The sequence below is a fragment of the Molothrus aeneus genome, chromosome 1 (assembly GCF_037042795.1).
Source record: "Molothrus aeneus isolate 106 chromosome 1, BPBGC_Maene_1.0, whole genome shotgun sequence".
Lineage (NCBI taxonomy): Eukaryota > Metazoa > Chordata > Aves > Passeriformes > Icteridae > Molothrus > Molothrus aeneus.
Window position 1 is genome coordinate 31,492,000 of NC_089646.1, and position 15,835 is coordinate 31,507,834.

General features: G+C 39.9%; 1 protein-coding gene across 1 annotated transcript in view; it reads left to right on the forward strand.

Moving 5' to 3' along the window:
• Window positions 1–11,658, forward strand: part of ABCB5 (ATP binding cassette subfamily B member 5) — a 34,255-nt gene extending 22,597 nt beyond the window's left edge. Inside the window, exons 21-29 of the mRNA XM_066566181.1 lie at window positions 514–597; window positions 2,480–2,683; window positions 3,381–3,481; window positions 4,772–4,912; window positions 5,403–5,559; window positions 7,825–8,022; window positions 8,939–9,145; window positions 10,088–10,234; window positions 10,763–11,658. Coding sequence (XP_066422278.1) covers window positions 514–597; window positions 2,480–2,683; window positions 3,381–3,481; window positions 4,772–4,912; window positions 5,403–5,559; window positions 7,825–8,022; window positions 8,939–9,145; window positions 10,088–10,234; window positions 10,763–10,960 — 1,437 coding nt within the window. The 3' untranslated portion in view covers window positions 10,961–11,658. The remainder of the gene's footprint in view (window positions 1–513; window positions 598–2,479; window positions 2,684–3,380; window positions 3,482–4,771; window positions 4,913–5,402; window positions 5,560–7,824; window positions 8,023–8,938; window positions 9,146–10,087; window positions 10,235–10,762) is intronic.
• The last annotated feature ends 4,177 nt before the right edge of the window (window positions 11,659–15,835 follow it).

Genomic DNA, 15,835 nt, shown 5'->3' on the forward strand with positions numbered 1-15,835 from the left:
ATGAATTAGGCAGTTAGGATAAAATGGAGAGGAGGGAAATGGGTGTGGACAAGAACCTGTGTGTTTGTAGAAACATCTGAAAGGGACCAGTAAATTGGTGATTGGAAGAAAAAAGAACCCTACCATAGCCTTTGCAAATAAAAAAAAATCTTCCTTTCCTTTCTGTATGTACAAATCCTTGTGGGTCCCTTCCAACTCAGGATATTCTATGATTCTGTAGCTGATGGGAGAGGTAATTTGTAAAAGAATAGTTAACCTCTTCAGGACCAAGGAATGTCTAAATAAATGGGGGCTATAATAAAAGTTTCTAAATAGGCATGTCCAGGAAAACATCATAGCCAAGAACACCTTGATTACAAACAATTAGATGTCCACAAAATAATAATATTTTTTAAGCTTTTTCTTTTCATTTATTTGGAAATTCTGACTACACAGAGAGAATATTCAGTTAGACATCCTGTTTTGTACTTTCAGGTAATTTTTTGAAACAAAAATCAATATCTTTTCTTGCAGGAGATTGGATGGTATGATGACCAGAAAAATGCTGTTGGTGTTCTACTAACTCGTCTTGCTACAGATGCTTCCCAAGTTAAAGGCGTATGTTGATTCTTTTACGTGTATTTTTCAAATATCTTTTTTCTTACAAATATTAATTGCAATTGGCAAGGAAATCCAAGATTATTTCAGAAAACAAAGTAGGAAATCTACTCCACAGACTGGTAGATGCCTTTACATAGCATGCTACAGAAACATTGGAAATGGTTTCTCAGCTGATAATTTACAACTATCAAAAATCCAGCTGATGTTCATGTACCTTTCATGTACCTCCCTGCAAGGCTTTAAGATAAATTTATAACTGTAGAGCATTTCTCTGTGCAAAGTGAAATCTTCATATTTGCTTGCACCACAGCCACTGGACCCTAGGTTTTTACACCATCTTATGAGTGTCCCCCGAATGCCACAAAGAGGTTGCATTTGCGGAGGATACAAACCCTTACTCACCTGAAGGTGAGTGAAGAGAATTCTTCTTCCCATTGCCACAAAATGTGCTTCACAAACAGTAAGAAATAGACCAGCACAATTTAAAAGTGCCACGGAGGGCAATGGCCAAGGAGGGGAACTACTCAAGAAGCTGATATAAGAGAGGTAGCCACTGGACACTGGTGAAAGAATATGGCAAATTCTGCACAGTTCCTTCAACTTCTCATCGCACCCACAGAACCTGACAATCTGCCAAACATTTCTGTTCCTTTCTGTCTCTTTGTGGAGAAAAGCAAATCACTGCAGGACTTGTGGGGGAAGGTTTACTAATGTATTTTTTCCCCTTCATATTTGTACATCACTAATCCTTTAATCCCTATATTTTCCAGTCTTCATAGGTTTTTGTTTCTCTCCAGCCCTCCTTCATTATGGGCTTGCAAGGATGAAATAGTCTTTGACAAAATTTAGTCATCTTTACCTTTTAAAGTTTGTTTGCTTCAGTGGGAATGAAGTCTATCATCCTGTCAGGGCAGTAAAAAGAAGGGGTGCACACAGCTCCCTAACTACAAAAAACAACTAAGGCATGAATAGATCTCCAGAGCTATAATGATGCCTGGAGTACCAGACATCTTTATGCCCAACCCCTAGAACATATGGCAACAATTCACCTTGGCATTGGTTTAATTGTTAATATTTTAAATTTATGGAACAAGAAAAGTCTTTTCAGGGCAGGAAACCCTTTGGCAAAAGAAAGAAGACTATTTGCTTCCCACCCAAGAGGCTTTGTTTTTACCACCACGCCAAGGTCTGGAAGATGAACTATTTCCACAGGACTATTTGCGGAAGTTCTTTCTGTAGATCAGAGCCCACCCTGATGCTGGATGCTAATCAACTCTCATTTAGAAAATTTTTTGGTGAAAAGGTTATATAGGCCGGGAGGAGGTGAAAATTCTTCAGTCAGAGTTAGTTTTTCCTACTCATTATCCCACTGAGATAAAACATTTCTGCAGAGTTGCCAAATTCAGATTTCTTTTCTCTAAGAACACAACCTCAAGTGCAGCAATGTAAGAAGCTGAAGATGAATATTTTTCACCACTGTTATTGTGGAGGGTCTCAGTGGCTGGCTGCTGTTAGAACCAAGCCACTCTCACCTACTGCCGGACATCGAACTGCCAACTCGCCCTACTCTCACAGTGGTCACAATTTTCTCTAACTTGGGTAGAGTGTGAAGTCCCAGATACATTTCATTAAACAACTGTCATGTCCATCTCTCTAGACTACATTAATACCTCTTGAAGGCCTGAATGCTGGCAGGTGTGAGGAATCTCTAGGAATGGTTACAGAAGTTGGTGCATAATGCCCACACATGTGATTGCACATGGCTTCATTTTCCAGCCAAACCTTTGGCCTTGATTACAGCAATTTGAAGTTGTAATTTAAGCAACAAAATTTAAAAATCTTATTACATATATTTGGGGGGTTTCTGGGGTTTTCTTAGGCAACTGGAAGCCGACTTGCACTGATGACTATGACTGTCTTTACCCTTGTGACTGCCATCATTATTGCATTTGCATACGGCTGGCAGCTAACTTTGCTTATCCTGGCCTGCATTCCTTTTATTGTTGGTGCAAATGCTGTGAGTGCCAGCTCTATGTCTGGTCATGCTGCAGAAGACCAAAAAGCTTTGGAAGAGGCTGGAAGAGTAAGTTCTTCAGTTTTAACTACAGAGTTCTGTGTGAGATCACTTTTAAGAACAACACTGTAGTTATACTATAGCTGACTCAATTGTCCAAGATAAATGAAGGGTGTTGAGAGGAATATTTATATATCTTCAAGAAAAGCAAAATGCAGATAACACAAACCACCTGCAAATTAGAATATAGAAATGCATTTGAAAGCCTCCATAGAGGATTTCTGGACAGGGGCAGCTGCAGCAGAAGCAGTCCCAGCACTGGTGCCTAGGGTGAGCAACATGGCTCTGCACTGCTCTGCTGCAGCCAGAAGTGTTGCAGCATTGATACCTTCCTATTCTGTAATAAAGGCAAGCCATTAATGTGCTCAAGAGTTTCAGGGTACTGCCTTCACTCACCTGATAGTGCTCTTCTAAGAGACAGAAGTAGTCCATGCAAAAGAGCAAGCTGTGTTCAGATTACTAGTGCTTGTCCCCATTTTATTAGATTTGGTTTAATTCATGAGGGCCACAACCCATGGTAAGGAAAGACACTGCTGATGAATACTTTCATTGCTTAGGACTTTCCTTCATCTTCATCATTACTCTTAAACAAGCACATTCTGATCTAAAATAATAAATGCTAGAAAAGAAATCAAGTGTTCAGAAGATATCTTGCAGATTGCAGTTGTAAGTGATTACCTCTTATTTTTTTAATCTCTTTGTTTAGATTTCAACAGAATCCGTTGAAAACATAAGAACTGTAGCTTCACTAACCAAGGAAGAAGCATTTTATGAAAGATATGCTGCTTGTTTGAATCATACATATAGGTGGGGTTTTTTTCTTTACAGTGCACTTTAGTCTTTCAGATTTACTGTAAATACCTTTCTTGGAACCTAGCTAATACCCAAAAGACTGGAAAGAATATCAATAGTTGTTCATATAGCTTTGGAATTTGTATAATCTCTATATTTTAATATACATTATTAAGTGTAGAGTGAAAAAAACATTTGCAGGATTTGTCTTTTATTATGCTAACACTTTAGAAGCTCCATTCTCTGCATATGTGTTACAGAACATTGTGTTTGCTTACAATATAGGATATAGTTCATTCCATGTCAGTGTATTGCACTGATGCTACTTAACTTAGGAACTGACAGTTCAACCACACCCTTTATAGCATAAACAAATTTTATTCCCCTCATATGACTTTGAAACCTTGGAAAGAACTTCATACATTTCCCTTATTTGATCCACTACATCCCACTGGCTTTTCTCTGCTGAAATGCATTTGAATCACTACAGTTGCCAGATGTTTCTAGCTCCATTTTAATTAAATAAAATAGCCCAAAATCTAAATTGTTTCTAATGTAAAAGAAGGAATTGAAAGTGATGTATTGCACAATCTGTCCTCAACCAAAATAGTGTTAAAATTCAATGTCTGGTGAACTGCTAAGAGCCCATATTTGGGCAGGGTGCTTGTTTGGACTGTCAAAGGTCTGATTTACAGCTCAAACTAGAAAGGAGATTTCCTCTTCCTCTGAGAGCATCCTAAACAATGAGGATAAAGAGTTCACCAGATTCTTATTTGGTGTGTGTTCAATTAGCTACACAAAATGAAACCCTTCCAGAGGGATAGATTGAGAAATAGTGGCATAGTCTGAATTCTAGTGGGGATACCCAGCAATGTGTCTGTGCTCTGCTCAGATGGGATGAGCTGGTGGAAGCCTGCAAGCATCTCTCAGGCCAGGCTTAAGCCTGATTGTTTTCTTAATAAAATGGGTCATATGGGGTAGTTATTAACTTATTTCATTTTAACTAACTGCTCTAGTGACCTGTCCTGCTATCAAAGCAAAGGAAGGGTATTCAATTTAACATGACTGAGGATCAAGGTTTTCATTGCTTTCTGTCCTAAGGGTGGTTCTATGTCCTGAAGCCAGGGGCTCCTCGGGTCTGGCAAGGATTATTTGTGAGTGTGTGTGTTGTGGGCTGATTTGTTGTGGTTTTGGGGGTGAGCTGGATTGCTTGAAGACTTTATTCCAGAAGTCTGGCTGTCCCCCAGCCAGTGTCTGTTGTTTTTCTTTTACAAGTAATTTATGAAAAGTCTCTTCTTTTATCAGAAAATCTCTGAGAAAAGCTCCTTTCTATGGATTTACCTATGGAATAGCTCAATGTTCAGAGTACTTTATTAATGCAGCCGTCTTCAGATTTGGAGCATGGCTCATTGCTAATTGTCTGACCAACTTTGAAAATGTCTTTATGTGAGTATACTTTATAAAACATAAAAAAAGATCAAAATTAGTACGCAGTGTAGTGATTTCAATGCATGCAAATTATTTTATCAAATTACAGAGGTAATGGGGCATGGGAATCCAGGAACTCAGTCTGGTTGGAAGTTTCCTTTGGGCATAAGGGCTGTTTTTGGGAAAGGTGCTCCTTTGGGCAGTGAAACAGCAAAAGTGAGCAGCAAGCTCAGCACATCTACTTTGGAGAAGCCTTTGCCCTTTGATGTCCCTTCCAGGCAGAGGGTGTTAAAAAGAAAAGTGATATGATACTGCTGTCCAGCTATAAAGTAGCTATGGGAGCAAGCTGACCTTCCAAGTACTGGATGACATCTTGGGGTATGAGGAACTCCAGAAATATCATAACCCAAAGATGCTGACAAGCTTTATTCTGAAGGTGTGTTTTATGCAGTGGGAAGCAAATGCATTGTTCCACCTGGAAAATCACGCTTTGTCCTTTGCTTTTTAGAGTCTTCTCTTCTGTCATATTTGCAGCTATGAATGTTGGGCAGTCTTCTTCCATGGCACCAGACTATGGCAAAGCTCGAATGTCAGCTCAAAGAATTTTTCAGCTTTTGGACAGAAAACCTCTAATTGACAGTTACAGTGAACAAGGTGAAAAATTGGTAAGGGTTGGTGTTATTTTGCATGGGAGCTTGGCAGGATATTGGAGATCTGTTTCTTTGGGGTTTTGGGTGTATTTTTTTGGAAGGAGTGTTCTTTTTTCACAGGAAAAAATGTTGTAACAAACTAAATTAGTAATTATTGTCAGCAATTGTATTCACAGGTGACACCCTAAGAAATAGGCACCTTTTGTGACACTCTAAGGAAAAGGCACCTTAGGGTGTCACAGAAGGATGCTGAATTAGGATGACCTAATTGTGACCTGAAAGGAGCCTACAAGAAAGATGGAGAGGGACTTGTTACAAGAGCATGCAGTGATGGTACAAGGAGGAATGGCTTCAGACTGAAAGAGAGTAGACTCAGATGAGATACTAGAAATTAATTCTTTCCTGTGAGGATGGGGTGAGTTGCCCAGAGAAGTTGTGGATATCCCATCCCTGGAGGTGTTCAAGGCCAGGCTGGATGGATCTCTGAGCAATCTGGTCCAGTGAAAGGTGTCCCCGCCCATGGCAGGGGGGTTGGAACTAGATGTTCTTTAAGGCCCCATCCAATCCAAACCGTTCTATGGTTCTGTCAAAAGACAGACACTATATAAACATTATTTAGGGACCATATTATTTCTGGGTTTCAGACAAAATTGCATGGCCTTTAAAGTAGTTTTTCTCTAAATTATTAAAAAAATCCTTTTCATTCTACTGACTCAGTGTAAATGGCTTCAGGAAAACACTGATAATGTCACTTCCAATAAAAGTTTTGTTGTCTTTGTAAGAGTTTATAGGAGAAATAAAGTACTAATGCATTTTTCTAATTATTATGTAAATAAGAGAGATTAGTTCCTTTACAGACAGGCACTTTGCCAAAAGCCATCCTATTCTATCTGTGGAAACTTTTACAATTAAAAATGTGCTCTTGTGAAGTCAAAACAAGCTTAATGAATAATTTAGTTTGCTCTAAAGTTGGGGGAGGAAAGACAAGAAACAAAAACCAATAAAAAGTAAAAATCAGAAAACACTAAAAAATTCCCCAATGAGCCTTGCTTCTAAACCAAAATTGTCATTAAGGAGCCTGACCTCAGCACTTGTCAAATTTCTGCATGTAATGCTTTCAATTTACTTGTTCTGGAAGGATTACAATGGCATATCCAGGTTCATCTGAATTTAAAATTAACTTCCCATGCAGGTTTAGAAGGTAGCTCCTACTCAGGAAGCCATAATCCAGTTTTCTAAAACTTCAAGCTTATATACAGGATTTTCAACCTTTAAAGTTCTGAGCATGCTTGCATATTTTCTTGAACCAGGGTTCTCTGACACAGACATTGAAAGACTTGGCAGAAGGTCTCTAGTAAAATAAAACTTTAATGAAAACACTTTTATTGTAGACTGGACTTAACTGCCAGTGATGACTATGACTTAGCAAGGAAAATGTTTGAGTCCATCAAATTAGGTTATTACCTGCTGTGAGAGCATCGTGTTAGTGGTGCTGCTGGCATGTACAGGGGCTGGCTCATACCCCAAAGAACAGGACAGCCTTGGCATATTCCCCCTTTCTTCCACTTGTGCTTAAATATCAACCTGCCTAGGACGCCTAATTAACTATCACTGCTTTTTTAAACACAGCTTGTCCTTTGTGCTCGTGAATAACCTACTGAAGAATTTAGCTGTGCTATCTTAATCTCTGATTTTGACCTTGTGTTACATTTGTTCAAATTGTGCTACCTGCAGGGTAAGATCAGGAAAGCACAAGAAGAAGTATCTCAATTAAATGTATTAGAAATGAAAAATCTGGATATTTTTCACTTTTCTTAAGAGGATGGTTGAACACTGGAACAGGCTCCCCAGGGAAGCTGTCACAGCACCAAGCCTGACAGAGTCCAAGAACTGTTTGGACAATGCTCTCAGGCACACAGTGTGGTTCTTGGGAATGGTGCCCAGCAGGGCCAGGATTTGGACTCTGATCCTGGAGAGTCCCTTCCACCTCAGCTTATTCTGTGCTTCTGTGATACTGTTTTCAAAGATTAAGTGAAAAATAGACATAAGAGATGCAGAAAACTTCTCCAGAAGGATGTAGTGACTTGAAGATCATCCCGTAACTAGTGATACTATGCTCAGTCCAATATGTCATTTAAAAGAATTTCAAAAGCACTTTTGAAAACACCTTCCCAAACTTTCTTGGATCTCTCACTTTAATAACCAAGTCCTAACAAGTATTGTAATAGTTAATGCTAATAAATGTTAATATGAGCATGTGAACTCTCTACTCCTTTTCAGAGCCATTTTGAAGGCAACATTGAATTCAGAAACGTTCATTTTGTATATCCAACAAGGCCAGAAGTTCAGGTTTTGCAAGGACTTAATGTGAAAGTTAAAAAAGGACAGACTCTGGCATTAGTAGGAAGCAGCGGCTGTGGCAAAAGCACATCCATTCAGCTCTTGGAGAGATTTTATGACCCTGTGGAAGGACAAGTGGTAAGAATAGATTTGTGTGGCTATTAATAGTAATTAGATCTACAGAACTCTTTATCTGCCAAGGTTTCAGAGGCTTTTGACAAGCCTGGCAGTCCCTCTGTTGAGATACCTTTTTTTAGAGGTGTGAGTTAGAGGCTGTGCCTCCAGTGGATCTGTAGATGATCCCAAACCCCTGTCATTGCCTGCCCTGGGCATTTGCCCACATGTAGCAGCAGTAGCATCCGTGCTGGCACAGTGTGCATCCACAGGTCACAGATTTTGCCTGGGAAACGAACAACCAGGTCTGACTGCATTTCCTCCCCAAGGCTCCTCACACCCTGGTCAGACAGGGGCATAACACTAATGTATCTTGCTTGTCAGTGTGTAAGTTTTCTTGCTGAATTGAACTAACACATTAGAGACAGATACATGCTTCAGATAACACAAATGTAATGGATGTCATTGTTTCACCATCAGGAGGTCCCAATGGGCTTTTGGATACAACCCTTGTTAATGGGTATAAAAAGTGGAAAGAAACCTCCTTTGGAGGTTGCAAGATGGAAAGGCCTACAGCTGAGGATATTTATTTTTGTGCTCAGCTTCTTAAGGGGCAAGGGGCAGCATTTCCCATGAGCTTCCTGGTGCTTCTTGTGGTCACTAGGGCTGGAAGGACTGCAAGAATGACCTGTTATCTGCAGGTTGTTTCTGCTTGCTAGCAAATGGAAGCAAAACACAAAATTAAAAACTAATGCAGGAAAACATTTTGTCTATTCTGCTGGTTCATTTTCATTGAGCATGCAAAATATTTACTTGATTACATCTGGTAAAATAACACATAATGGGCTTTGTCTTAGAATTCACGTTTCCTGTTTACAGCAGACATGTGTGGATGAGCTCAGTAGCCAGCTTGGCATCATGTTTCTCTTGCTTTTTCTAGCTCGCAGATGGATTTGATACCAAATCTCTGCATTTACGATGGCTGAGGTCCAGGCTGGGCCTGGTGTCACAGGAGCCCATTTTGTTTGACTGCAGCATTGCTGAAAATATCCAATATGGAGACAACAGTAGGGAGGTTAGTGAGGAGGAAATTGAAGAAGCAGCTAAAGCAGCAAATATTCATGCCTTCATTGAAAAGCTGCCAGAGGTAAGAGATAGTGATGTTCTCTTCACAGTAAGATCATACACTTGGAATGATATAGAGATATCAAGGCAGTGCTCACTTTTGTTCTCCCTAATATAATAGCCTTTATGCTTTTAAATGTCGGTGTGTTTCAAGCTTAAAATCCTTTTTTTTGTTAAAAAAAGCCAATGTTTTCATAATTACAGTGGTATACAACCCACAATATTTGGGGGTTGAGGAGAGGGAAATGAGAGGATGTTCTATGTATAAGTGCTCATAATAATTTTTTTTCTATCTTTTTCTTTTGACAGCAGAAACTCTGCAAGTTACTCTGATAAAGATATTTTATTTTTCTAAAAAAATTAGTAAAATAAAGAACTCTTTCTAACTGAATGGATATGCAGAGAGAGTCTTTCTTAATAAATACAAAGGGGTAGTAAATCAGAACTGAATGGCATGGCATTTGACCTTCATGCCTGACAAGAATTTGGTTCTAACAAGGAAAAATTCTTTGATAGCTTGTTTTCACTATAGTTCTGGGTACCTGAAACTGAGGGAATGATGCTGAAAAATATTTAATTTTCATTACTACTAATAATTTTTGAGATTCTTAATTCACAGGCATTGCAACTTCAAATTCTTTGTGAGTATGTCAGTAAGAATGAAATTGTGAGTTAATCTTATGGACATATGCTCTTTGGATGCCTCACTTCTGGTACTATTCAAGACCTATTCCAGCTTTGAGGGAGTAAATTTTCAGACTGGCTATGAGTATGTGTGGCTGTATAGATAACTGCCTGTACTAGAGATGTTTATAAAGCCTTAACTTTCTTAAAACCACTTTCACTATTTTTTCTTTCAAGATGAAAATGCTTAACTTTTATAACCAGGAAAAAATTTTATTTCTCCAATCTTCCTTCTCTAAAAGTATTCACTGGTGATCTTTTTTGTTTTTTTAATATCCAGAAATATAATACACGCGTGGGTGAGAAAGGGACACAACTTTCTGGAGGTCAAAAACAAAGAATAGCAATTGCCCGTGCTCTGGTTCGTAATCCTGCTGTTCTGCTTCTGGACGAAGCTACCTCTGCTCTTGACACTGAAAGTGAAAAGGTGAATAATGATTGTTATGTGAAATACTTATGCCTATGTACATGGCTAGTTGCTCTCTGTAGAATAAAATTAAAGCAAACGTGCTACAAATGCTCAATTGTGAAACAAGTCAGGTGTATCACAGTAGCTTTTCCACCTGAAAGGTTTGAATTGAACTGTACTAGAAAGATGTTTATATTTGCTGAATAAAAAGTAGAAAAAACCTGAAACTTTAAGTATAAAACTCCACATTGATCTGATACACATCAGTTGTCTTCCTATCAGATGTATTTGATAGGAAATACTGAATTTGTCTTCTAACCCAAGCTGGGAGCCCAAGAACCCACTTCTCCATGTCTGACATTTGTTTGATCAGGCTCCTTGACCTCAGTGAGAAATCCTGTTGAGTTAAGGTTTCCCATGTGCACTGACATGTATATCTGTAGGGCATGTATTCAGGTGATAAGAGAGTGAGAAATCAAAGGTAGTTCCTAGGGCAGGGGAAGGCTTTTCAGGTGCTAACAGTACTGCTGTGTTCTCTGTGGACAGATTGTCCAGAAAGCTCTGGATAACGCCCGGCAAGGTCGGACCTGCATCGTCATTGCTCATCGCCTGTCCACCGTGCAGACAGCCGACATCATCGTGGTGATCCAGAACGGCAGGGTGGTCGAGCAGGGCACCCACAGCCAGCTGCTGGCCAAGGAAGGACACTACTATGCCCTTGTAAATGCACAAGTCTCTAATTAGTACTACTTGCTGAATTGTTGGGGTTTTATTATTTTGTTTTGGTTTTTTTAATAGGAAGACATTAAAATCTCTACAGAGGATTACTGTGGCTGTGCTTGTGCTGACCGAGCAGGAGCTGTGTTGCAGCCTGGTTGCTGTATCCAGTGTAGCCCTTGGCCCACACATCCATGGGGATGAGCAGTGCATGCCCAGTGCTGGGTCACAGAAGGGGCACAGAGGAGTCCTAGGGACTGAATGTGTTGAGCAGTTTGGTGTGTCACATGCTCTGCAGGGTGTCACACCTGGTGTAGTGTCACCCACAGCTCAGGTGGGTACCCTGCTCTCCCCGTCCCCCCAAACCCTGGCCCACAGCAGCTGCCATAGACCAAGGTGATGGCAGAGTATGACAGCAGTTAAGCATCATGGATAAACAAAAAGCTGGTGCTTGTGATTGCTTTTTGGGTTTCTTCATCAGCCAGATGAAGTCATAAAGTCTTCTTTAGTTAAAGATGATTATCACTGAAAACTGAGATTCCAAAAAAAAATTACATTAAAGAGAAAAACGTTGATGCATGGGTTTGGTTTTTTTTCCCCTACTTTATGCCACATTTCTCATATTACTGTGCTTCACACATTTCTTGGATATTCAGTACTCTAATTCAGACAATAATTATAATAGTTACAACTTTTCCATGTCAAAATAAACTGCATAAAAGATACCATTGTTTTGTTTAGTATTTTTCAAATGCTGACCTAACAGAATTTAGTCATTCTTTGTATCCATCAAGATAATTTCAAAAGTTTCGTGGGGAGCAAGGATGGCATCTATTGGAGTGAATTCCTGTCAGCCATGTAAACAGCTTTTCTTTAAAATAAAGAAAAAAGGAAAAGTTGTTTTCAATATAAGTTCCTTTCTTTTTAATAAGCATAGTAGTTAGGGTGATGGTTTAGTAGTGGACCTGATGGTGTTAGGTTAACATTTGGACTTGATAATTTAAAGAGTCTTTGCCATTCTAAATGAGTTTGTTATTCTATGAATAATTTCAAAGATTTTTTTAAGTGTTGGCAAAGCTTGTTTATACATGTGCTGTAATAATTTTTTAGTCCTCTGGTATATTCCTCTGGGTGCTGTAAGACATCCTTTAACTGTTGAAGAATATGTACTATGTAGTCAGAGTGACTCAGCAGCTGGGGTTTTTTGGCTGGTTAAACCCAATTGCAGCATTTCAATTTTCCAAGGCTTTGCACGAGGCTTTGGGTTAGGATTTATAGCCTGGAGCAACCTGCAGTACTTTATAATTTCCAGATTGTAGCAGACAAACTTACAGTAATTACCATCTCCTTTGCTCATTTCAATTATTTTCCGGTATCAGGATCTGCAAGGGGAATAAAACAGACACAAAAAAAATCCGATCTCAGATTTGCCAAAATAAATACAATTGTTCTCCCTCACAGTTTTTCTCAGAGACTGTTTGAAGAGGAATTTTTACTCATTCAGGCATCCCTCTTGTGTGATCTCTTAATTTTCTTGTGATAAGTACATGTTATGGAACTGCTGCCCTTATTATATTTCCAATTATCTAATGTGGGCTCCAATTAATTCCCTTTTCCCTATTTTGTTTCTGCACTGCAGTTAAAATTACAAGCACTAGATTTTGATTCTCAGTTTTGAAAATAAAAAAGGGAAGTAACTACTACTTTTCTTAGCAGTGGGAAAGGGAATTTTTGCTCAATTCCCTTTCCCATTACCAGTCTCAATTTTTTGGAGCTTTCCAGTTGTGGAGGTTGGAAACAGCTCCCCATTCTGAGGATCTTACCAGACCTCTACCTCTGTAACAGCCAGCCTGATCCTCAGGGATCTGAGGATGCTGAGATGGCCAAAGAGCTGAGGAGGTGTAAACTGCTTTGATAGCTCTTTTGTTCTGCCTCGGGGCTGCCATGAAAGGAGCCCTCTCCCTGGTGCAGGACCAGTGCAGACACCCAGGCCCTTGACACTGTGTGCCTGTCCACTAGCACACAGATTGAGCTGGGTCACTTTACTGACTCCGTGAGATATAAAGAGATAAATGTGTTCAGCTTGTAGGCACTAATAGTAAACTCTATGCTCTGAGTGTTGATTTCAGATCATCCAAGTCACCTTCCTAGCTGGGTATGCCCGTAGAGCTTGCAAACTCATTAAAAGCAGAGCTAAATTAAGAGAGAAATGTACGTCAAAAGCACCTATTTCAGCACCAGGGCCTATATATATTACAGAGATCAAAAGAATAAACCTTGACAGAGGATTTGTTGGCTCCACTAAGTAGACACTCAATTTTTCCTTCAAAAAGCCTTCTGAATGGTTTCTCTGAAGTCTTCACTTTCTTTTCTGGGAAGTCGTATCTTAATAATTCCATAGAAGACTTAGATCAGTGCTGGCATTAAACAGGTTTCTGAGCTAAGTGCTTCTCTTCTAGTCATGAATGAAGCCTTTGGTGTTCCTTGACAAGCACAGGCCAATATGTTCCCTTCACCCCTATCCTTGTGGCAGTCATTTTAGGGATGAAGTCCCCAGTAACATCGGCAGTGACTCACCATATTATGGGCATGTTTGGAGAACACCAACACTTGTGCAGAGTTAGGGGAGACTTTTAATTCTGACACCTGGAATGTAAAGCAGCACAGAGCAAACATTTCAGAAAAAAAAAATGTCAGTATGAACATGTCCTGGTTCTGGCCAGGATAGGGTTAGTTTTTGCAGCAGCAAGGAGGGGGCCTGGCCAGGACCCAAAGGTTATTCTTTACCACCTCATCATCTGGGTGTGGGGCAAACAGAGTTTATTTTGGGAAGAAGGTGTTCTTTCTGGTCAAGTAAGTGTGGTTTTGTTTTAGCAATGCTCCAGCTTGGCCCCCATTTAGGGCTCATCTGCTGCCTGCAACCGTGGGCACTCTGCCCAGGGAGAAACAAACAGCTTACCAAGGGAGACCAACAAGAAAGCTGGAGAGGGACTTTCTACAAGGACATGCAGTGGTAGGCCAAGGCTTTAAACTGAGAAAGTAGATTAAGAACAGATATTAGGAAGAAATTCTTTACTGTGGGGTGGTAAAATGCTGACATGAGCTGCCCAGAGAAGAGTGGATGCCCCATCCCTGGAAGTGTTCAAGGCCAAGGTGGATGAGGCTGTGAACAAAGTGGTCTGTGGAAGGTGTTCCTGCTCATGGTGGGGAGGCTGGGACTGGATGATCTTCCATGTCCCTTCCAACCCAAACCAACCAGTGATTCCATGGAGACCAGAAGAATTACCACAGTTTATCTGGAGATGTGGTTGTGTCTTGCTGAAGCAGGAAATACAGTGGCAGCTTTTCCAAGGTATTTCCAAACTCTTCTGTTTCTTAATGGATTTGGATAATATTAGAGGAATGGGGTCTGGCAATCACTAGAACTGTATCCAAATTGCAATTAACTGGATAAAACAATGGATAAAAGCCTGTGCTTTAGCTCTTTCTGTGTGTCCCTGCTGCTGCATGTAAACAAACCAGACTTCTGTAAAACACATCTTCTCCTTGTCTGAGACATTAAAGTGTTTCTAAGATCATCAATGTAGTAAAGAAGAGAAACAGCTGGGCAACAAGGTCACAAACAGCATCTGTGTAGTTTCTTCTTACAAAATGTACTTGAGGGGCTTATTTTGTTTAGTCCTGATCTTTAGGTAAGTACCTAAGTAAATGACTGGTAATTTTAGATGCAAAGGTAGAAGAATCCAGTTGCCTTGTTATCATTTATCACCTTCCAGCTGCCCTATATATAAGCTTCACCACATGTTGCCCATCACCCTGACATTTTCCAGGGTTATGGTTCTCCCTGACTGCTCTCTTCCAGTTACCTGGGCTGCTTTTCCTCCTCAACCACCTTGCCTAGCACACACAACAGATGCTGCACCATGTGCAAAACACAGACAGAGATTGAGAGGGGAAGTGTCCAAAACAATAGCAAAGCTAAAGAATTACTTTCTAAAATTAACAAAAATTTCTCAGCAGAAAACTAGTCACTGCATTCAGTAAATTAATCACTTACATTGGATTGCTTTCATCTGCCTCTGTGCTGTGCTTTGTTATCCAGAGTGCAGACAGCTCCCACCTATCTGAAACTCAAGCAATTAGTTCATTTTAGCATTTTACTGCCTACCTGGTTCATCAGCAGTTAAGTCCAGGAACTATTTTCTGAAGTGTATCTTTCCATTTGGAAATAATATTTTTTTTTGCCCTTAGGGAAGCTCACACATCCGCTGGAGTTATCCCCAGCCTGCTCAGTGACATCAGTATTACAAGCTCCAAAGCAAACTTGCTGAGCCTTCCTGTATTTCTCCTGACGATGCCAGTCTTTACTGAATGCTTTCACAGAAAGATGTTTTAAAGTCATGTTTGCTCAACAAATAGATTTTGTGGACAATATACTTTTCATTGCACTGTTCTTTCCATAGGAGTAACATTATCATTTCTTTCTAATCGTTATGATCAGAATGTGGTTTTACTGCCCTCTCTCTCCTATGTTATCCAAAGGAACCACCTTGCAGTCAATCACCACTGGAAGAGTCCCTTTTGTTACGGTCCTTGAAGTCTGAAAGAATGACTATATGAATATGGTTATTTTTGTGGAAATAATTGTACAAGTTCACCCCAAGGAGAAAAGGATATCCTCAGTATTTGATCCACTGTGAGCAGCATTCATGGAGAATGCACATGTTCTTCTACCAAGAGGGTAACAAGGGGGAAGAGACATGGCTGTGGGGCACTTACCATTTAACTGCAGACATCTGGGTCTGAAGCAATCAATCAGATTGCCTTTAAAGTCCTCTAAGACATGATTCTTCTGTTTCCAAATGTCTGCCTGAACAGACAGTGAACTACATCAGGGAAGTG